Source organism: Ochotona curzoniae, unplaced genomic scaffold, assembly GCF_017591425.1.
Source record: "Ochotona curzoniae isolate NIBS_2020 unplaced genomic scaffold, NIBS_Ocur_1.0 contig_2456, whole genome shotgun sequence".
NCBI classification, from domain to species: domain Eukaryota; kingdom Metazoa; phylum Chordata; class Mammalia; order Lagomorpha; family Ochotonidae; genus Ochotona; species Ochotona curzoniae.
In genome coordinates, this window is record NW_024465463.1 from 422,113 (window position 1) to 444,273 (window position 22,161).

General features: G+C 58.6%; 1 protein-coding gene and 1 pseudogene across 2 annotated transcripts; one reads left to right on the forward strand and one right to left on the reverse strand.

Moving 5' to 3' along the window:
- Positions 1 to 321: 321 nt before the first annotated feature.
- Positions 322 to 10,156, reverse strand: DRG2 (developmentally regulated GTP binding protein 2). 2 transcript variants are annotated; one of them, XM_040974513.1, is made up of 13 exons: positions 9,985 to 10,156; positions 7,857 to 8,017; positions 6,239 to 6,328; positions 5,956 to 6,016; positions 5,287 to 5,377; positions 4,754 to 4,826; positions 4,521 to 4,611; positions 4,039 to 4,136; positions 3,709 to 3,785; positions 2,744 to 2,832; positions 2,209 to 2,267; positions 1,200 to 1,237; positions 322 to 957 (listed from the first exon to the last, which is right to left on the reverse strand). In XM_040974513.1, exons 1-13 carry the CDS (start codon positions 10,046 to 10,048, stop codon positions 879 to 881), a joined length of 1,071 nt encoding a protein of 356 aa, XP_040830447.1. In that variant the 5' UTR covers positions 10,049 to 10,156; the 3' UTR covers positions 322 to 878. The 2 variants fall into 2 exon arrangements, with proteins under 2 accessions (XP_040830447.1, XP_040830446.1); XM_040974512.1 differs by having other exon boundaries at positions 1,184 to 1,237.
- A 984-nt stretch (positions 10,157 to 11,140) lies between these two features.
- On the forward strand, positions 11,141 to 11,265 carry LOC121152471 (annotated as a pseudogene).
- Positions 11,266 to 22,161: the final 10,896 nt, after the last annotated feature.

Consider the following 22,161-nt stretch of genomic DNA (forward strand, 5'->3'; position numbering starts at 1 on the left):
GGGAGCTCCCTGTGCCTCCTGGCAACCCCACAGAACCCGATCCAGCCTCGCCCCAAGGCTCTCCTCCCCCAGGAAGTCCCTGCCTTGCAGAGGCCTCAGCCCAGGCTGCGGGGTCACCAAGGAGAGGCAGAGCCCGTGTACGCACCCGCAGTCCCTCCCCCGACCCCATCTTGCTCCTACAGGGGGGGTTCACCAGCATCATGATCTGGTGGGCCACTGGAGGAGGCCACCACCTCGGCTACCGTGGTCCATAGGAGGCCCGGCCACATGCCCTCCACGATGGCCAGGTGCACCCCAATCTGACATACTCATGAGTCGCCCTCAGTATGAACAGGAACCGCTTTCCATCTTTTATTTCAGGAAGGACAGCTGAGGGGTTGGGGTGCTGAGAGAAAAACACGGGACCCAGACTTGGGCAGCGGCCACTTGGCTGGGCGGGGCCCCTGGGGTTATGTGCTGGGCAGGGCTGCCCTGCCAGGAGCAGAGGGAGGCACTTGAGGATCCCACTCGGGTCGTGCAGGGTTGGGGTGGGGGGCCCGTCTTGAGTGGGCTCTTCACAGGGCCAGGGCCCCAAACAGTAGCCACCACCCCCAGTGACCCAGGCAGGCCCATGCCCCCGCCTTGTGCTGAGTCTGCCATTGGTTCTAAGCCCTGGCTGGCAGCAGGTTGGCCTGAGGGTACAGCCCCGACTGCCAACTCGGAATGCCAGGAGGACTGGTCTCCTGGGAAACTCGGAGCCCCAACCCTGCCCCCTCTGCCCCACCTGCCTACTTGAGCAGCTCCCGGACAGCGCGGAGACCCAAGGGAGCCCACCCCGTGATGGGCTTTGCTGTGTCTGGCAGGCCCGGGGGCGGGGCCTGGCAGGTGCAGCTACTTTTTCACAATCTGGATGACGTCCTCGTGTTCCACGGTGTGTGAGAGGCCCACCCGCTGCGGGCTGTACTTGGTGCTGGTGCCCTGATGGGGGTGGGCAGAGGGACCCCCTCAGCAGCCAGGCCAGCCAAGGCTAAGGCTGAGAGAACTTCAGCAGGAGTAAGTTGGGCATGGCGGAGGAATGGGGTCCTGACACCAGCCGCCCCAACAAGTCCAGGCAGCAGCATGCAGAGAGGATGACCCCTCCAGGGCTGTACTGGGTCCGAGCCCCCACCGCTCCCACTGCCCCCCACCTTCTGCACAGACTCACCCACACCAGGGCGTACTTGAACTGGCTGGCGAGCGACCGGTGGATACGGTGGCACTGCGGGGAGTCACACAGGAATGTGAGGCTTCAGCCCCGCGCCCCAGGCCACAGCAGCACCCCAGGCCACAGCAGCAGGAGCCCCACGGCAGGCACGCTGACACCCCAGCGCCCGGACTAGGACCACCCACAGGCTGGGCCTGTGTGTGGCTCCCGGTCACGGGAGCGAGTAGTTAGGCAGACCCTGCTCCTGGCCAGGCTTACCTAGGCTGATCAAGACCCTGGCAGGCTTATTCCCAAGGGGACAGTATGGCTTTCCAAGAGGCCCAGTTGTGGCCTGGAGTCACGGTCCTAGCTATAGCCAAGGTTGCCCTCAGATGACCCCATGTCCCTCTGCCTGCCAGCAGGTATGCCTGTGCCCTCAGCTCTCACTGGCCCCAGGGGGACCACACGCTGCAGCCCAGTCACAAACCGCCCAAGTCTAAATGGGAGGCCAGCGAACTCCGGGGTCTGAGGTGACCAAGGATGTCCCAGCCTGGGAGAAGGGAGATTCGTGCCAGGGACAAGCATGCACCCTCCCAAACAGCTGACAGCGCCACAAAACCTGCAAGACCAAAGATGCAGTGGAACCACAAGAGGGCGCTGCCTCACTCACTTCAACCCTCACAGGTGGCAGGCACCCCTGTCTACACTGATCCCTCCCCGCGTGCACCCCATCTGTCCTGCGCTGACCCAGTCAGTACCTCCAGTTCTGGTGGACCCCACGGCTCCCTGCCCAGTGAGCTGCTCAGTGAGCCCACGCTGAGAGGGCAAGAGGCACTCACAACCAAGCCCACTGGGCACAGGCTAGGTAGAACCTGTCACTGTCCGTCCTCTGGTGCCACCCAAGTGCCGGAGCTGTGATCAGTGCGACCCTCCTGACAGCCAGCAGCAGTGGTGGTCCTGAGCCCTGCCCAGGGTGCTGGCAGGCACACCCCACACTGCAGTGGGCCAAGGTCTCACTCCTGCTGGGACCAGTCCCACCCACTTACCACGTGCTCCACGGAGGCCCCCTTCCGCAGGATGATGGCATCGGAGAAGTCGGGCCTCTCTGCAGGGAGGGGCAGTGTTAACCACACAGGGGAACCGCCCTGTGGTCTCATGTCCCCCATCCCAAGTCTCCAAGCCATTGAACCAATTCTGCCTGCAGCTGCTTAGCACAGCACCAGCATGGCCTTTGAGGCCATCTTCAAGGACCCTGACTTCAACCCAGGCTCCCCACCTGCCATGCTCTTAGCCACGCCCGAGGAGGCACCAGGACGGGGCCCCGGGCCATCAGGCCTGCAGAGGCCTGCAGAGGCAGCAAGCTCCTAGAGTCCAGATACAAGGTCAGGGTTCAGGCCAAGTGCCCGAGGTAGGTGAGGATGTGTGCCCCAACCAGGGCTTGCCACCAGAGAGAGGAACAGCCAAGGGCTGGGTGGTGGGCAGGGCCTGGCTTGGAGACCTGCTGAGCCATGACTGGCCCCAGCACTGGTGGAGTTGTGGGGCTGCACACCACTGGCGGCGCCGGCGCCCGATCTGACTTACGTCCTCGCTTCTTGGTGTAGATGCAGGTCAGGGCCAGGGCCTCCCACAGCATCTCGAGCAGGTAGTCCAGGTTGAGCTTCATCCCACAGCTGCAAGGAGCGGGCAGCCTGTCAGGCAAAGGCCCCCTCGGCCTCCCGGGCCAGAGAGAACAGCTCCCTGGCTGGCAGGCGGTGGCCTGTCACTCTGCCGGCTCACCAACCATGGTCGCACCCCACACAGCTCCTTCCTGTAGGCCAGCCCAGCTGAAGGGCCCACTGCACCTGTGGCCGATGCAAGCTGTCTGTGACTGGGGAGTCTGTGAAGGGGTGAGGACGGACTCTCCGTGGGACCCAGGGCAGCCCAGCAGGGGTTCCAGCAGAGGCAAGAAGCTCAGGGCAGCCCCGGCTATTCCCGGAGAGTCCCCCAGCCCCGTGATACACTGACCCCTGCCATGAGTGTAACAGGGCCTTAGCAGGGTGAGGGAGCTGTGGAGGCCGCCTGGGCTACAGGCCCCCTGCTTGGGGGCAGGGCCTCGCCCCCATCCCCTCCAGACCTCCCTGTAAAGCAGGCATGGCAGGGGCAGGCCGCACAGGGCCGGCCTGAGTCAGGGAGCTGGCAGAGGGGAGCACGGGAAACAGAGCATGGTGGGGGGGTGGGGGTGGCAAGGAATGGATTGGCAGCACCTGCCAGCTGATCCCGAGATGGGCACAGGTGGCAGGGCCGGCGCTGCTGGGGCCTATGGGACACGGGCGAGGATAGGAAGAGTCCACCACTCAAAGAGGAGTCCCTAGCTTGCTAATCAGAGTCCAGCACGTCACTTAACCCTGGCCGCGCCAAGTCAGAGCCGGGGCAGGCCAGTGGCATGTCACATTGCCCCCTGCTGTGCAAGGGTGCCCCTTCCAGCACAGCTGGACCCCAGGCCAATCGCCCACTGCTGCCCACCTGCCTGCCAGGAACAGACGCAGGGAAAGGAGCCAGCAGCTCACCTGATGACCACACTGTTCGGCTTGCGGGCCAGGCGGTCCACCTCTTCCATGGAGATCTGGTCGATTTTGTTATACACCTGCGATGGAGGAAGGCAGAGGTGGCCACTGGGGAGAGCGAGCTGCAAGGGGACAGGGCGAAGGCCCCAACGGTCCCACACCTGCCCTCAGCTCGTGGACCAAAGAGGCACAGCGAGACGACCTATGCCATCCTCCCTCCTGCACCTCCCACCTTCTGCCAGTGAGGAAGGGCACTGGGCGCTGGGGACCTGCAGCCTGGCTTTCCAAGACGCACACTGGTGCCTACACATGGGGGTGGGCAGTGCCACTTACATACAAGCAAGGCATGTACACCCGGTTGCCCACGATCACATCAATGAATTCATCAGGGGAGCAGTCCTCTCGGAAGAGCACTTCCGCATTGAAGATCTCTGAGGGGCTCGGATAAAGGCAATATCAGTGCCAGTGGACCCATGTGCCCCCCTCGGGGGGCCAGGTGCCTGAGTGCCCCCATGTGCAGGGTAGGGGCTTCCCTATGTTGAGTCCCACCTCCTGCTAATGTTCCATTTCCCACGCTGAGCAGGGGTGCCCGTCTGGAGCCCCATCACATAGTATGTACCCGTTTCTTGTGACCCAGGAGGCCCCAATGCCACCTCACCTTTCCCCACAGTGTGGTTGCTTTCTCAGGGACAGCTCGGGGGACCCACTGGAGCATGCAGCCAGAGGTCTCTGGCTTTGGGCGGGCCACCCCCGCACGAGCTGGGGCACGCTCCACTGCGCCCCGCTCTGCCCGTCCCACAGGAAGGGAAGGATACTGTATTCATGCAGGATGAGCTGCACCAGCTTTTCTGAACACTGGGTCAGCGTGACCGTGGAGTTGAAGGAGATGCCACCACCTTTCTTGGGCTGAGGAGAGAGCAGGCCAGGAGGGCAGCTGAGGCAGGTGTGAGCACAGCAGTGGGGGGCCCGGGCCAGGAGGGTAGCTGAGGCAGGTGTGAGCACAGTAGTGGGGGACCCGGGCCCCTATGCGGCATGAGCCAAGGCTGACCTTGAAGTAGATGTTGGGCTTGTGCTTGTTGAGGCGGATGCCCACGGACTCCAGCTCCTTCTCCAGCAGGTTCCTAGGCAGAACCCCACGAGCGCTCAGCGGCTGGCCCTGCAGGAAGCTCCTGGCTGCCCAAGGCGGGGACCCCTGTGCCTCGGCCCCGCCCAAGCAGCAGCAGGTGCAGCAGGGTCTAACAGGCTGACCCCAGCAGCCCAGGCCCCCGTGAGGGGGCTAGGGCAGTGCCTCCAGCAGTGGCGACCAACACACTTCCACCACTGGGGCGGGGGCTGGGGCACCTGGGCCTCTGTGGGCAGGAGTCAGGGCCAGGTCACACTTCTCTCCCTCTCTCTCCCTCCATCCCCATCCCAAGATGCCCTGGGCACATGGGCTGGACATGAGCCCTGAACATCTAGGCTGGGCCACACTGAGATGCAGATGGTCTCGCCACCGTGCTCGTGTGTGCCAGGCCCAAGCACCCACTGCAAGCAAGCATGCTCCCGGACTCGGGAGTCGGCCCCCGGGCCCTCCCCGCGAACCTCTGCACCTCTCCTTTGGTGGCGTCTAGCATCATGATGACAACATCCGCCGTGCGCGCCACGGCGATCACCTGCCGGCCGCGGCCTTTCCCTGCACGGAAGGAGAGGTTCACACCCAGGCCCCGTGGGACGCCTCCGACTCCCAGCCCGGCACGCTGTCTGCTGCACATGTCCCTGGCATTTCCCTTCATTCCCGCGCTGCTGTCCTCAGAAACTCAAGGCAGGAGGAAATCCCACACCACCACTGGAACTGAAATAACGTGGTGCTGACCCTGCTGAGGGGCAGGCTGAGCGCTTCATCCACATCTCAGTCCTCAAAGATGCCCTGGCTGCTCCATTTCCCATCGAGCACCCTGCTTAAGGCTTGGGAAAGCAGCAGAGGACCACCCAAAGCCTTGAGACCCTGCACCTGCGTGGGAGACCCAGGAGAAGTTCCTGGCTTTGGACTGCTGCGTGCTTGACTGCATCATGCCCATTTTACAACTAGAAATACTGAACCCCCTCCCAAGACTACCAAGCCAGCACGGTGCCAGCATTTGAACAATAGCTTGTCCTTTCTGGAAAATGAACCAACAGAACCAGGGTCCAGGGACTCCCCATCACAGCCATGCCACCTCAGTACTCAATGACAGCTGGCCCTGCCCCTCTCTGGCAGTCCCCAGCACCCACCTTGTGCCGCGCCCTCGATAATCCCAGGCAGGTCCAGGAGCTGGATGTTGGCGCCCTTGTACTGGGAGGCAAAAGAAGGGTGAGGCGGCTGGGAGGACTGGGCACTGTAGGCCCCCAGAGTGGAGGTGGGGCTCGGGGACACGACTGCCTGGCGCTGGCCTGATGCCCGGCACCAGCGAGGAGCCCAGGCCCAGCCACGCTCCTCTGGAGCTGCTGCCCCCGGGCAGGGCCACCCATGCCCCCATGCAGACACTGCTGCCCCCTGGGCCAGCCCAGCACTTACTTCAATGACCCCCGGGATGCAGGTGAGCGTGGTGAACTCGTAGGAGGCGGCTTCGCTGGCTGTGGAGGTCATGAGGCTGAGAAAGGTGGACTGGGGGGACAGGGGTAGTTGCCTGAGGAGCATGCCTGCTTCCTGGGAGCCCAGGGCAGGGGGCGGGGATGTGAACAAGAACAACTGCTGCCTACCAGGGCCTTGAACCTGCCAGGGAAAGGCTGGCCACCTGACGTGGGCAGATACGGGCCTCGCTTCTAGAAGTTACCCCACAGTATCAGGGCCCGACACTCACCCCATACAGCCCCTTGCTGGCCCTTTGGCACCCACAGAATCCACACCCAGAAGGTACAGTGCCAGGTGGTACCACCCTCTGAACTGGGAGGTGAAGGGAGGTGGGGCTGACGCTGCCAGGCCTCCTGCCCACCCAAGTCAGCAGAAGCCTAGACAAGAAGACCGCCAGTTCACCCTAACCCCCCTTCCCATGCCAGCCAGGTCAGGGAATCGGGTACCCAGCCCAGAAATAAAAAGCCCAAGGGAAGAGAAAACTGGCTGGCAGGCAGACAGGACGGCCAAGCCATGGGACAGGCTCCCCAGCCAGCCTGGGCACAGCTCGGGTCAGCTTCACACACAGCGCTGTGGCACACCACTGGGCAGGGCCCTACAACAAGCAGGCTCACCAGAACCCTGCCACACCTCTGCTTCTCTGACACACTCCCTCTCTCTCTGACACACTCCCTCTGACACACTCCCTCTGACACACTCCCTCCCTCTCTGACTACCTCCGTCCATAGCTGGAGGGGAGGTCAGCAGCAAGCCCCCTCCCAGGCTAGCAGGCGTTAGGAAATGGCCGTTTCTCTCATATTCCCTCTGCCTGTCCTGGGAGCCCTGGCTCCTCGGGTTTGGCCTGGATCTGATCATGCTCCAGGCCAGCCGCAGCCATCACGTCAGAAGTCAGCCAGCCATGGAGATCTGGCTGGACTTCTGGCTCCTGGCTTTCCTGGCCCAGCCTCAGCTGCTGCGGGCATCTGGAAGGCAGGCAGACAGCTCTCTCTCTCTCTCTCAGCTTCTATCTTTGTCACTCTCAGATATCATTTTAAAAATGGGCAAACTGGAGCTGGTACTGTTGGGCAATGCCAGCATCGCACATAGGCATTGGTTCAAGTCCTGGCTACTCCACTTCCGATCCACTTCCTGCTAATGCGCCTGGTAAAGCAGTGGAGGATGGTCCAAGTAGTTGAGTCCGTGCACCCACACAGGAGACACAAGCTCCTGCCTCCTGATTTTGCCTGGCACAGTCCTAACTGTTTTGGCCATTTGGGTAGCAAACCAGCAAATGGAAGATTGTTCTCTCTCTCTCTCGTTCAAATAAATAATTAAGAAAAAAAAAAAAAAAACCTGGGTATACTTGCAATGTCCCCAGACAATGCTAGGCAAGCTAAGGCAGCCACTTGTGGGCGCAGCTTCCCCAGGAGCCTGCGAGCCCCCATCTGTGTTCACAGATTTCTGTGGCAGGGTGGTAAGGGCAGACAAGGATGGGGGGACAAGGAAGCACCCTGTGGTTGGAGGATGGGAGAACCCCGCCCTCCTGTCCCCCTGCCCCGAGGCCGCACCGCCTTGCACTGACCTTACCCACAGAGGGGAATCCGATGAGAGCCACGCGGGCATCCCCTGACTTCATAACATCGAAGCCCTCTCCTTTGGACGAGGCCGATTTGGAGGGTTCCAGGAGCTGTGCCCGGTATTTGGCGAGCTTCGCCTTCAGCAGGCCCAGGTGGTACTCGGTGGCTATGGGAGGTGAGGCAGACAGCGAGGGATGGTCAGGGGTCCCAAGCCCTGGAAGGCCAGCCTGGGGCGGGCAGTGGAGGGGGGAGCGTGCCACACACCAGGGCCAGCAGGCATAGCTGCGTCCCTGGCTAGGGGAGCCGGGAAGTGGAGCCGATCCTGGCTTCTCCATTCACTCACTTCCTGTTGACACCCCACCCCCATGTGGAGTTCTCTGAGGGGCACAGGTCCCTGGAGGACCCCAGGACACCCCAGGGGTGTTCTCTGCTCCTGAAGAGGGGTAGGGGAGGACACTGGAAGAGGAGAACCTGGGCCTGGAGCCCAGCCCTGTCCACGCCCACAGGCTACACTCTGCTCCTGTATGATACTATTAGGGCGCTGCACTGCCTGCGTGTGTCCCCTTGGTGGCGGACTTGCAGGGCACCGGGGTTGGGGTGGAGCACCATGCACCCTCAGGACCCCGCTGCTGTCTATTGCGACCCACCTGTCCCTGGCCCTGGTCCACTGTGCTCCTGACCCAGCACTGTCCTGTCTTCCTGTCACTGCCCCCTCCCCTGCCTCCGCACCGTGGAACTGTGTCTTATAACCTGGCCTCTGCAAAGCCAGCTCTTCCTCGCAGGGAGGAAGCTATTTCACTTTGAAAAAAGGCGCCAGACAGCTCAGGCACCCATTCCTGGGGCTGCAGGGCCTGGAGGCCAGGTCAGCCAGCTGGAGGTTCCTGCAGGTCTGACAGCAGCCCCGGGGGGGCACAGCTGCGTGCCAGCCGGCTACCCTTCCTGTGTGTGGGCCTCGTGAGGTTTCCCAGCAGGGGCTGGACCTAGATCCTGTGAGAGGGTGGGAGGTGGGGCTGCCAGCTGTACCTCCAGCTCAGGGGCAGTGCTGCCTGCCACCCCCCTCCTTCAGCCTCCCAGCTGACCGGCCAACAGCAGCCAGCAGCACTCTCTCCCCCGCTGAAGCGCCCCAGCAGGGACGCAGTGACACAGCTGGCATCCCTTCTCCCTCGTCCCTCCTGCTCCCCTCTGCCCCTCCAGACTCTCCCACACACCCAGTTTACTCCCAACTCAGGCTACTAGTACCTGCTGGTCCTGCAGCCCCAGAGCGGGCTGGTTCCCCCTTCTCATTCAGACCTCATCTCAGATACCCCTGCCCAGGGGAGGAGCGGGTCTCTTTGGGCCCCAACCCTGCTCCATCACCCGAATCCACTCAGTGCTGGCTGGCATGCCTATGCCTCCTTGGCCACTACCAGGTCAAAGCCCCCGGCAGGGCAGGGGACGTGGGCAGAGCTTTGAAGCCCAAATGGGGCCACGGGAAGACGTGAGCCGGGCCTTGCACGACTGACCTGGGGCCTGGCCTGGCGTCCCTTCCGATCCACGCTGTTCTTGCTCTCCTGGGAGGCACCAGGTTCACTCGACCCCACGCCTCTGCCAAAGCAATGCCCCTTGCTGCAAGGCCCCTCCAGGAGCACCCCCACTCAAGTCCGACCCCATACTCCTGGGGCCACCATGCTTCATTCCAACACCCTTTTCTCTCTAAGTCCCATCCTGCTCCTGTACCTGGGATGCCCAATGCTCACCGCTGTGTCTGGTGCTGGGCCAGCAGCTAAGAAGGGGCACACTGAGTGTGCATCATGGCACATGTGTGGGGGCGCTCGGGGTCCACCCCGGCCTTGCACGCTCCCCCTTCCCAGCACAACCCGGGAGAACAGGGACCTCGCCGGCTCAGGGACTGGAATCGACCCTGTCCCTGGGACTGTGGCTCCCAAGCAGGCATGCCCCTTTGTGGGGCACCTGGTCCAGCAAGGATCCCGACTTCTGCAGCGTAGGTTGGGGTTGGGCGGCCTTCACTCAGTCCCGGGCACTGCTTTCCGCTCCTGCTGTCCCGTTGGGAGCTGTTACCCCCATTTTACAGACAGGAAAACTGAGGCGGCGGCCGGAACGCAAGACCCCGCGACCGAGGGGATGGACCCTCACCCTTGTTCTTCTGCGTCCGGGCTATCTCCTTCTCGATCTCCGAGATCTTCTCCAGGATCCCCATGGCTGCGGCAGCGCAGATCGCCCCGACAGCTCAGAGGCCGTGCACGCCGGAGAATTCCGGTCGGACGGCGGCCGAGCAGCGTGCGCCCGGAAGTCCACAGAGAAACAGCGTCGTTCTCGTGGACGCCGGGAGCTCCGGCATTCAGAGTCCGGGCGGGCGACTTCGAGCGCAGTTCCGGACGCTTTCGGTTCCGCCCGGGGGGCCTGGTGCGGTGGGGCGGGGCCAGATGGGGTGAGGCGGGGCCAGGCGCGGCAGGGCGGGGCCAGGCTGGACGGGGCGTGGATAGGGCGAGGCCAGCCGGGGTGCGGCGGGGCCGGAAGCGGATGGGTGGGCGGGGCCCGGCGCAGCGGGCGGGGCCGGACGGGGCGGAGCCAGGTAGGGCGGGGCCAGGCAGGGCGGGGCGTGGATAGGGCGAGGCCGGCCGGGGTGCGGCGGGGCCGGAAGCGGATGGGTGGGCGGGGCCCGGCGCAGCGGGCGGGACCGGACGGGGCGGAGCCAGGCCGGACGGGGCGGGGCCAGGCGGAGGGACCGCGCGCCGGCCTGAATGGCCCCGGCTGACTGACTGCCCGGGGGTCGCCGACCTTGACCGGGAAGCCCAAATGGCCGGTGCCTGTCATTTTCGGGGCGGTGAAAAGCGAGTCCGTGGATCACCTTCATCCAAGGGCTGTGACTCAGCCCTGGTGATCGGATAATCCCGGTGGCGGGAAGCGGTGTAGACGGCCTGTCTCTCCAGGGTGACATAGGTGACCGAAAAAAGAAAAAAAGAAAAAGGCAGAAGGCGCCCTAGGTTTAGGCGCGAGGAAGCCCCGGTGGCGTGCAGAGTCGCGGGACACGTTACAAACAGCCCGGGTCCTCCTCCGAAGCGTGGACACTGCTGTGGGGTGGGACGGGGCGGGGAGGGAAGGTTTTCCAGGCAACGGGCAGGGATCTGGGGATGAGGCTGCAGGCTCCTTGCAGCACTCACCAAGTCTGTGTCCCCACAGCACACACAGTGTTTGGGATTCACATAGTCTGACCAGAAGATGTAAATGAAACAAAAAACTTTTTGAGAATTTATTTACTAGAAGGGCAAAGTTAGAAAAACTTCAATCTAGCTTTGTGCAGTGGCAGTATCGTAGGCAATGAGGTTTATGCAAGGCGCGATTATTGCTAATTGAAAAGTTTTCCCAATACCCCGCTGTGACAACTTGAAATATAGTCGGCATTGGAAAAAAAAAGAAAGAAAGAAAGAAAAAGAAAAACTTGCATCTTCTGGCTCATTGCCCAGATGGTCACAATGGGCAGATCTGGGCCAGACCAAAAGCCGAAGCCTCCTCCAGGTCTGCCACATGGTTGGAGGGACCCCAGCACTTGATCCATCCTCCACTGCTTTCCCAGGCGCATTGGCAGGGAGCTGGATCAGAAGTGGAGCAGTTCAGACTCCGGCTTGGGTTCACGTGGGATGCCACAATAGCAGGTGTCAGCTTCACTTTCTTTAAAAGAAAAAACAAAAAAGTTGGGCCTGATGCAGTGGCCTAGCGACTAAAGTCCTCACCTTGAATGCCCTGGGATCCCATATGGGTGCCAGTTGTAATCCCGGCAGCTCCACTTCCCATCCAGCTCAACTGCTTGTGGCTTGGAAAACCAGTGGAGGACAGCCCAAAGCCTTGGGACCCTGTACCCACATGGGAGACCTGGAAGAAGTTCCTGGCTCCTAGCTTTGGATCAGCGCAGCAACTGGAGCTGAGCCTGATCCAAAACCAGGAACCAGGAACTTCTTCTGAGTGTCCCACGTGGGTGCAGGGTCCCAAGGCTTTGGGCCGCCCTCCATAAGCAAGGAACTGGATGGGAACTGGAGCAGCCGGGATATGAACTGGTGCCCACATGGGATCCTGATGCTTGGAGGTGGAGGGTTAGCCATTGTTAGCTATTGCAGCAAGTTCCAGCTTCACATTTTACAAGCTGTTTCGGTTCCAGAGCCAGCGACTCGGAGTGCCTGGGGACAGTAGGGGAAGGTGTCACGTATGTGTTTGATGTGCCTGCACGGGGAAGGGTGGGAGCAGGTGACAGGTCTTTGAGAACTGGGCAGCCCCCTGCAGTGTGGGGGCCTCACGGTCTTGGCCTTGTGGCCCTCCCATTTCTGGGCACTGTGGCTCTTGGAGGCTTTCATTTCCTGATGATCTTGCGCCCACTCGTACCAGCATGTCCATCACTTGTGCTCGGGAGAGAAGAATTTCTGGAAAACTCCTCCGAGAGTCCTTGCCGGGGTGCCTTCTTCCTGAAAGTCCCGAGGACCTGTGTTCCTTCAGGAGGGACTCAGTGGGGACGGCACTGCCTGGAGGGCCTGTGCCTCGGGAAGCCAACGAAAACTTTGAACGTGAACCTGATGTCCAGGCTGCAAGGGAACCCTCGAGGTGGGGTTCGTGTACGGCTGATCAACACCTGACCTTGGGCCCCCACAGACCCAGCTGACACAATGAATGGCGGACCATGGGACAAGGGGGAAGAGCTGGTTAAAGGCAAATGCAACTCAACAACAATACAACCTGGTTATCAAAGGGCAAAGAACTCAAATAGATGCATGTCCAAAGAAGATATACCAATGGACACCTGTCATAGGAAAACCACTGGCATTGCAGAAATGCCTATCAATGCCCCACTGCAATACCACTTCACACTGACTGGGGTGCCCATCTCAAGTGACAATACAGAGGATGACGACTGCCAGCCTGGAGGGGGAGAAGGAACTGGAGGGTGGTAAGCAGAGGAAATAATAACACTCCTGTGGGGAAACAGCAATTAATTTGAAAGGAAATGTAATCCCAGATGCAGGCAACTCCTAGGTTGCCTTGTACCAAGCCAAGTGTCACAATGCAGGGAGAAAAGCAGCCAGCAGCCTCATTCATGCCACATTTGTGTTACCTATACCAGTGTGCCAGGATACTTACCTATTCTAACTTTTTAAACATATGCAGGGAAGGCAAGGTATGCCCAGACTGATGCCCCAGCCCAAGTGGGAGTCCTCAGATGGGTTTGTCAGTGCGAAATATCGTTGAGTGCCACATGCCACCGCCCACAAAAGCTAGGGCTGGGGGCCTGTCTAGCAGGGTTAGATCCCAGTACCTGACTGAGTGTCGGAACAGGGGCAGGTCACATCAGGCAGGGCCATGACACCAACCAGGATGTGAGAGAACCCAAAGGTAGAATCTGTGGGGTTTCCAAGGCCCAAGGGTAGATTCTGTGGGAGATGTGTGGGCTCAACCCTGTGAAAATACAAGTCCTGCTGGTTAGCTCGAGAGTTGGTGTGGTGGACCCTACACAGTGGCCTAGCGGCTAAAGTCCTCACCTAGAACGCTCCAAGATCCCATATGGGTGCCTGTTCTAATCCTGGCAGCTCCACTTCCCATCCAGCTCCATGCTTGTGGCCTGGAAAACCAGTTGAGGACGGCCCAAAGCCTTGGGACCCTACACCCGTGTGGGAGAACTGGAAGAAGTTTCTGGTTCCTGGCTTCAGATTGGTGCAGCACTGGCCGTTGTGGTCACTTGGGAATTAAACCATCAGATGGAAGATCTTCCTCTCTGTCTCTCCTCTTCTTTGTATATCTAACTTTGCAATAAAAATAAATAAATTTTTTTAAAAAAGAAAAGAGTTGGGGTGGTGATGGGCTGAGCTAGGTATGACCATGGAACTTGCCAACGCTCATGGGTACTGGATCCAAGAATAGTCTGGGCAGGTCCAGGCTGCGGCACCTGCATGTGCATCCTAAAACGGTGTGTGGGGCGGGCTGCAACATTCACCAGCCCACAGAAAGGCCAAGATGAAAGGATGCTATGCCAGGCAAGGGCCTACCAAGTGCTGGCATGACTGAGATCTGGGTCTGAAAGTGGGCCAAGTGGGGGACTTGGGAAACTCCCTTCTGGGGTCATAGCTATTGCTGGTGAGCATGTGCTCCAGGCCTGGGGGTCGGGCAGGCTAGGCAAGCGGGCTCTATCCATTGGCAAGTGTGTGAGTTGGCTTTGGGAGTGGGTAGACCGGGCAAGGCTGAGTAAACCTTAGCTCAGTGGCAAGTGCAGAAACCAGGCTGGAGTGCAGGTCATACCAGCCTAGGCTGTCACACCTATCAGTTTGCATGAGCCAGGGATGGGAGCAGATTGTGCAGGGCCAGGTTCCAGCACCCGCCAGTGAGAGTTGGGACTGGGGACAGGCTGGGTCAGACCAGGGTACAGTATCTAAGGCAAAGGCCAAGACAGGGAGGGGCTATGCCAAGCTGGGTCAGAGCAACCACTGGCATGCACAAGATCTGTGGCTGGAAACAGGCCTGGTTGGAGAACTAAGGGGATGCCCTGGCTGGGTTGTGGCTCCCACTGGTGAGTGTGAGGGCCAGAGCGGGGGCTACTGTCTGGTCTGGACATGGTTGCAGTGTTCCTTAGCACAAGAGTGGACTGGATCTGATGTGCACCAGGCTGGGCCAGACTCCAGCACACGCTGGTGCTCGCGAACCAGGGTAGGTGTAGGATGGGCAGGTGTGTTTCCCTGCTGAGCCTGGTGTGAGCTGTGTCTGGGTGTGGAGAGGCTTGGCTAGACTGTAACACCCAACAGTAAAAACTGGAATGGGTAAAGGCCAATTAGGAAAGCTCATTATTCCTGCTAGAACAGGAGTTGGACTTAGTAGGGCTGGCCCATGGACCGACCGGTGGGCGCAAGATCTGGCATTAGGAGAGGTTCTGATGGAGGAGCTTGGGGAAACGCTTCTGTTGGAACACAGTCCCTGCAGGTAAGCGCAAGAACCATGATTAGGAGCAGCCCCGACCAGGTCAGGTAATGGTACCCACTGGCATACATTTGGCCCAGGTTGGGGGCAAACCAAACTGGGCCAGTTCATATCACTCGCTGATGAATCTAAGCGCCAGAATGGAGTGTGGGTCAGGCTGGGTCAAGCCACAACACAAGGCAGTTCACATGAGGGCCAGGTCTGAGGGCCAGATGGGTTGGCCTAGGCTGTAACCCTCAACAGCATGAACTGGAATTGGGGGTGGGCTGGGCCAGGCCAGGCTACAGCACCCACTGGCAAATGCCGAGGCGAGGCAGGGACCGCAGCACCCAACCAGCATATGTGGGAACCAGGGGGGAGAAGGCAAAACAGGCAGGGGGCCACATGAGGTTCCCCTGTTAGACCATTACTCCCACTGGTGAGTGTGAGAGCTGGGATGGGGGCAGACCAGGCTGGGCACAGCTACATCATCTGTTGGCCTCATGTAAGCTGGACCAGGGGAAAGCCAGGCTTGATTGACTGCGCTTTCTGGTGCAAGCACAAGCCAGAGTGGGTGTGGGTGGGTTGGGCTTTGCCACAGCATCAGCTGGCAGGTGCTGGCATAGGGGGCTAATTTTGTCAAGTTAAACTGAAGGATCACCTGGAGAGTGCAAGATCCGGGAGTGGGAGTGGGTCCAGTAGGGAAACAGTGGGCACCTCCCTCTTGGGTAACAACTCCCACTGGTGAGCATGAGAACCAGGACTAGGGTAGGCATGGCTAGACAGAGAGTGGCACCTGCTGGCATGTGTGTGGGCTGGATAGTGGGGCTGGTTGGGTTGAGCTAGGCTTCAATGCCCATTGACATGAGCGAGAGCTGAATGGGATGTGGGACAGACTGGAGCAGTCTGCTGTACATATGGGCAAGCACAAGAATCAGGACGGGGGCGGGCCTGGTGGGGGTTATTGCAGGCCACTCTGACCTGGCTGCAGCTCCCACTGGTTTGTGTGGGGTCCGAGCGTGTGATAGGCAGGATTGGGCTGGACTGCAATGCTCACTGGTTTGCATAGAAGACAGGGCTGGAGACAGAACTGACCCAGCAATTGCGACCACTAACATATGCATAAGCTGGTTGGGGCAACAGACTGTGCCAGATCCTGTAGTGGCAAGCACACACAAGAATCAGGTCTGGGATCACCTCAGATGAAGTTTCTTTGGTGATTCCCCCTAATTGAACCTCTGCACTCAGAACTCCAACCTTTGAGAGAAGTGCAGGTTCCATGGTCCGACCATGGAGTGTATGTTACAGCTGGGCCTCCTCTGTGGCTTAGACGGAGCAGTGGACAGCATAGCCGGGTGCACATGGAGGATATGGCAGTACACTGGAGCCTGCAGAGGACACCAGGTACTACCCCAGCCAAGTGTTGGCAGTGAATATCTGGGCAAATGGAGTTTCCAAGGTGGACTATGTCAGCCAGTGGATTCTGAAGAGATTTCATCGTGCGTGGAGTGGCAAGATCGGCAGCAATGCAGAACAGTTGAAGTATCAAAACCACTTGAGCAGGACCCCCAGAGCATGCCCCACATCGGGGGCCCTGGCGTGGTGTTGGGTGGCTGTCATCCATCCCAGGGTACAAAGGTGTTTGGGAGGCTGGGTGTGACTTCTCTCCTTCTCTCCCCCTCCCCCAGATGCAGGAAGGGAAAAAAGGAGAATGTGGAAAGAATGGTCTCACTCACCTTCCTGTAGCCCTTGACCCTTTGTAGCCTAATCAACTATGTAAAAATCATCAAAAATAAAAATAATGATCTGAAAACTTTTTAAATAATTAAAAAACAAAAAAAGGATACGCAGGGGAGGCAAGGTATGTCAGACCAAAAGAAAGCACCCTGGCGCACATGCGCCACCATGCAGTTGTCCTGGGAAGGCGTCTGGAGACGTGATGGAGTAGGGGTCTCTGAGGGCGTGCTTGACAAGTGACGAGTGACTCTGGGGGGCATTCACTGGTCAGGCACTTGCAGGTGGGTGAGGGAGCAGAGGCAGGGGGTGACCAGAGGGCATGTCTGGGTTGGTCTGAGCACCTGGTCACGCGGGGGGCCGGAGTGGGCTAAATAGCATTAGTGTCACAGCCCACAGATACACATGAAAGTTGGGGCTGGAGGGCATGCCAGGCTGGGCTGGGTCACAGTGCCTGCCCACAAATGTTGAGGCACAAGGTGGGCGGCCTCAGGCTGGGCCACAGCACGCAGTGGAATGCAAGAGAACCACATCTGGGGGCAGATTCTGTAGGGTTATCGGTGGGCTCAGCTCTTTGGGGGTGATGACGTGACCTCCGGGAGCTGGGGCTGGGAAGAGACCAGGCTGGCCAGGCCGCAGCACATGCAAAAGCTGGGATTGAGAGTAGACCATACTAAACAGAGCCACGGCACCTGCTGGCATGTGTGAGATTTGGGACTGAGAACAGGCCTGCTAGGGGAACTGGAGCTCCCCTGCTAGGCCTCAACTCTGGGGAGCGCAAGAGATGGGGCTGGGGTGGGCCAGGGTAGGCAAGGCTGCAGCACTTGTTGGCGTGTGTGTGTGTGTGTGGGCTGGGCCCACCAGCCTGAGCCACGTTGCAGGGGTCGGGTTGGGGAGACCCACGTCACTCGCATTTCTTGGCATAATGGACCAAGCTGGGGGTGGGCAGGTCAGCATTAACACCAGCAGCAGGCTGGGATGGGACCGGTGTGCCGTGTTGAACCTCAGCATTACTTACTCACTTGAGAGAGGAAGTTACATAGAGAGAGACAGAGATCTTCTAGGGTTGGGCCAGGCAGAAGCCGGGAGCCAAGAGCTTCTTCCAGATCACCCATCTGGGTCCAGGGTCCCAAGCACTTTGACCATCCTCTGCTGCTTTCCCAGGAGTGTTATCAGGCAGCGGGATCAGAAGCGGACAAGCCGGGAGGGACATGAATGGAGCCTCTATGAGATGTCACTGTCACGGGTAGACGTTTACCCTACTACACCACAGCCCCAGCATTTATTTATTTATTTGATGTCTTTGTTGTCACTGTTTTTTTTTTTTTTAAGATTTTATTTTTATTGGAAAGGCAGAGTTACAGAGAGGAGAGACAGAGAGGAAGATCCTCCCTCCGATGATTCACTCCCCAGGTGGCCACAATGGCTGGAGCTGAGCCAATCCGAAGCCAGGAGCCTCTTCCGGGTCTCCCACGCGGGTGCAGGGTCCCAAGGCTCTGGGCCGTCCTCGACTGCTTTCCCAGGCCACAGGCAGGGAGCTGGAAGGGAAGCGGGGCTGCCGGGATTAGAACCGGCGCCCATATGGGATCCCGGGCGTGCAAGGCGAGGACCTTAACCACTGCACCATCGCACCGGGCCCCATTTTTTTTTTTTTTTAAGATTTATTTTTATTGGAAAGGCAGATTTACAGAGAGAAGGAAAAACAGAAAGACATGCTACCTGCTAGTTCACTCCCCAAGTGGCCGCAACAACCATAGCTGAGCTGATCCGAAGCCAGGAGCCTCCTCTGGGTTTCCCAGTGTGGGTGCAGGGTCCCAAAGCTTTGAGCCATCTTCCACTACTTTCTCAGACCATAATCAGGCAGCTGGATGGGAAGTGGAGCAGCCGGGATACGATCAGAGGCCCACATGGGATCCAGGCTGTTAGCAAGGTGAGGATTTAGCCACTAAGCCATCACACCAGGCCCAGATTTATTTACTTACTTGAAAGAATTACAGAGAAGGAAAGAGAGATCTTCCATTGACCTGACAACAATGGCTAGGCCGGGGCCAGGCTACGCTAGCCGCCAGGAGTTCGGAGCTTTAGCTATGCTTCCCAAATCCTCGAGCCGTCTGCCACTGCTTTAAAAGTGGAGCAGCCAGGACTCGAACCAACGCCTATATGCAACGCCAGTGTTGCAGGCAGCAGCGTAGCGTGCTCTGCCGGTCCATGGGGACCTCAGCCTTGAAAATCAACTTCCGGAAACGGCACTCGAGCCATGCCGGCTAGGGGATGGTGCTGGGGAGGAACTGGACAAAGCGCCGATGACTAACGCGTGCTCTGAGGAAGCGGGCCGAGGCATCAGAAGGGGGAGAGCAAAGCCAACAGGTGGGAAGCATCAACTGGATCTCGGCAAATGAAAAGCCTCACGTGTTCTCCCTGCGGTGTCCAAACAGGGAGTTTCAGTGTCCAGATGTGTTGGGGAAAAAAAATCTGGATGGAGAAATCTGCTCAGTGGCAACCCGGTTTTCAGTCCTGACGCTGCTCCCTGTCCCTTTTTTATTATTTTTCCCCCCCAGTGACCAGGTCAGCTGCCCTAGGGAGCACCTCTAAGGCTTGCCTCCCCAGCCGAGGGAGGTGGCAGGACGGAGGAATTCTGTGTTCAACATCCTCCTGCCGCGGCTGGTTTTCCACCGGCTCTGAAGGCTGAGCTATAAACAAGGCCAACCAGTGCACGGGCAATCGCGGCATGCGAGCCATGGAAGAGCGTTTTGCTTTCTGTTCCAGACTTATGTGAAGGCAGGGGCTGTGTTTGTGCATCCTCTAATTCCTAGACTGGTATAGTGCAGGCAGCAAGCCTCGGGCATTAGGAAGGCACTTCTTAAGCTTTGTGCATGGCCGGGCGCGATAGCATAATGGTTAAGATCCTCGCCTTGAACGCGACCGGAAAGAAGTTCCTGGCTCCTAGCTTCGAATCAGCACAGCACCGGCCGTTGCGGCCACCTGGGGAGTGTCTCTCCTCCTCTCTGTACATCGGCCTTTCCAATAAATAAATCTTAAAAGAAAAAAAAAAAAGCTTTGTGCAGAGTGGAATTTTTTTTTAAAGATTTATTTTTATTATTTGTATTGGAAAGGCGGATATACAGAGAGGAGAGACAGAGAGGAAGATCTTCCGTCCGATGATTCACTCCCCAAGTGAGCGTAACGGTCGATGCAAGGCGAGGACCCGGGCGTGCAAGGCGAGGACCTTAACCACTGCGCCACCGCGCCGGGCCCCATGCAGAGTGGAATTTACAAGGCAAGTTTCAGGGGCGAGGATTGCATCACAGCAGGCGATGCTGGCATTCCACATTTGAGCTGGCTTGAGCCCTGGCTCTGCCTGGCTCCCTGCTAATGCTGCTGGGTCCGTGTTGGGTAATGGCCCCAAGGACTTGGGGCCCCTGCCATGTAGGTGGCAGATTCAGATAGCACCTGGTTGCAGCCTGGCCTAGCTCTGGCTGTTGTGGTCATCTAGAGGAGTGAATCTGTGGAAGTTTTGCCTTTTAAATGACCAATCAATCTTTTAAAAAAACAACTTGAGGGGTTGGCGTACCAGTTCACCGGACTAATCTTCCTCCTGAAACCATCAGCAACCCACAGAGATGCCACTTGGTGTCCCAGCTGCTCCACATCCACATCACACTGGGCCATCCACAAATAAACCTTAAAAATAAATCTTAAAAAGCTATCTTGATGGGTCCGGTGTGGCAGCCTAGTGGCTAAAATCCTCGTCTTGCACGTGCAGGGATCCCATGTGGGCACCAGTTTGTGTCCCAGCCACCCGGCTTCCCATCCAGCTCCCTGCTTGTGGCCTGGGAAAGCAGTGCAGGACGGCCCAATCCTTGGGACCCTGCACCCGCGTGTGGGAGACCTGGAAGAAGCTTCTGGCTTTGGATTGGCTCAGCTCCAGCCGTTGCGGCCGCCTGGGGAGTGAATCATCGGAGGGAGGATCTTCCTCTCTGTCTCTCCTCCTCTCTGTATATCTACCTTTCCAATAAAAATATTTTTTTTTTTTTAAAAAAACCACTACTTTGAAGCAAAATATTTTTTTTTTTTTTGCCATGCAAAGCAGGGCTCTTCTTAAACACCTATTAGGCAAAGTATTAAACTATTCCTCCAGTTATGCAAGTTTCAGAATTTTTGCACTAGGATCAACTTTTTTTCTTCAAAGGTTTATTTGAAAGGCAAAGTATCAGAGGGAGATCCATCTGTTGGTTCATTTCCTGAAAGTCCGCAACAGCTAGAGCTTGGCCAGGTCAAAAGTGGGGACTCCTGCTAGGTAGGGTGTGTGGCACGATGCCTGCCCTGCAGGGCAGATAGCTGAGGTTTGAACTGTGGGCATCCTGACAGCATAATGCATCGTGCCACAAGGCCTGCCAAAAATAAACTAATACTTTTTATTGGAAAAATTCACAGAAAACGGGAGACAGAGAGAGGTAAAGACCCTCCATCTACTGGATCACATTCCAAGTTGCCTGGAGCTGAGCTGACCTAAAGCCAGGAGCTTCTTCTAGGTCTCCCACGTGGGTGCAGGGGCCCGAGGCCTTGGACCATCCTCCACTGTTTTCCCAGGCTATAAGCTGGGAGCTGGATGGGAAGTGGAGCAGCTGGAATATGAACTGGCACTGACACAGGTCCCGGCATTTGGAGGTGGAGTAAGATAAGGCAGTTGAGCCAAAGTGCAAGCCCTAATTTTATTTGCAAGGCAGGAAGAGCTGGGTCCATTCGTTCGTTTACATCCTTTGAAGGCCTGAAGAGGCCAGAGGCTTGGCCAGGCCAAAGGCAGGGACTTAGCAGTGTGTGTGTCAGTGCCTGCTGCCTCCCAGGCGCGTTGGCAGGGAGCTGGTCACAAGCCGTGGAGCGGAGCCGAGACACAGGCTCTCCGACAGGGAGGTGTGCATTCCGAGAAACACCTCAGCCACTGCGTCAGGATGCTGGTCCCTGCAACCATCTTCTCAGTTCCATTGTCCAAGCTGCTCTGAAGCGCTCTTTCTGTAGCTTGAATTGAGAATCACACGGCTCATGTTTTGAGCGGCACAGAGTTCTTATCTTCCGCCTCACTCCCCCTGAAGGCTTGCAGCAGCTCTAGAAGGGCTCAGGCTGGCCATGGACACCTCACCCAGGTCGCCAGCTGCCCGAGCTGCAGTGACATGCTCCGTGCCTGGACCCGTGCTCCCAAGATCATCTCCTGGGACCCGTGGCTCTCCTGGCTTTCCGGCTTGTAAGACTCCTGGAGGGTCACAGACGAATCCAGCAGTGTGGACTGGGTGCTCCCTTTTTGACACATTGTCTTGCGGAAGGTCGGGTGACAATTCAACAGGGCTGGGGCAGCGCCATTTAGTGCCCTCAGCACAGCCAAGCTGTGGGGATGGCAGCGTCCCCAGGGCTTTAAGCATCTCCCCCCCAAAACCTAAGTGACAGCAGGGAAGGCAGCTGGCGTGTGGCCGAGGCTGCCAGCATCTGGCTGAGGGCACTTTGGGGCCCGAGTACCGGGTAGTTTCCTGAGGACTACAGCAAGAACACCCCACGGAGGACCATTCCTCAACTGCATCGCCCTGGCCCTGCGTTAGAGATATGAAATCTGCATACATACAAACAAAAAAGCAAGCAAGCAAGCCTTTCACATTCCTC

Coding starts and splice junctions, on each gene's coding strand:
- DRG2 (XM_040974512.1), bottom strand. CDS start 10,048: ATGGGGATCCTGGAGAAGATCTCGGAGATCGAGAAGGAGATAGCCCGG. Junction 2,833..3,708: donor CCGAACAGTGTGGTCATCAG/GTGAGCTGCTGG, acceptor CGCTCCTTGCAG/CTGTGGGATGAAGCTCAACC. Junction 958..1,183: donor TCAAGTACGCCCTGGTGTGG/GTGAGTCTGTGC, acceptor CACCCCCATCAG/GGCACCAGCACCAAGTACAG.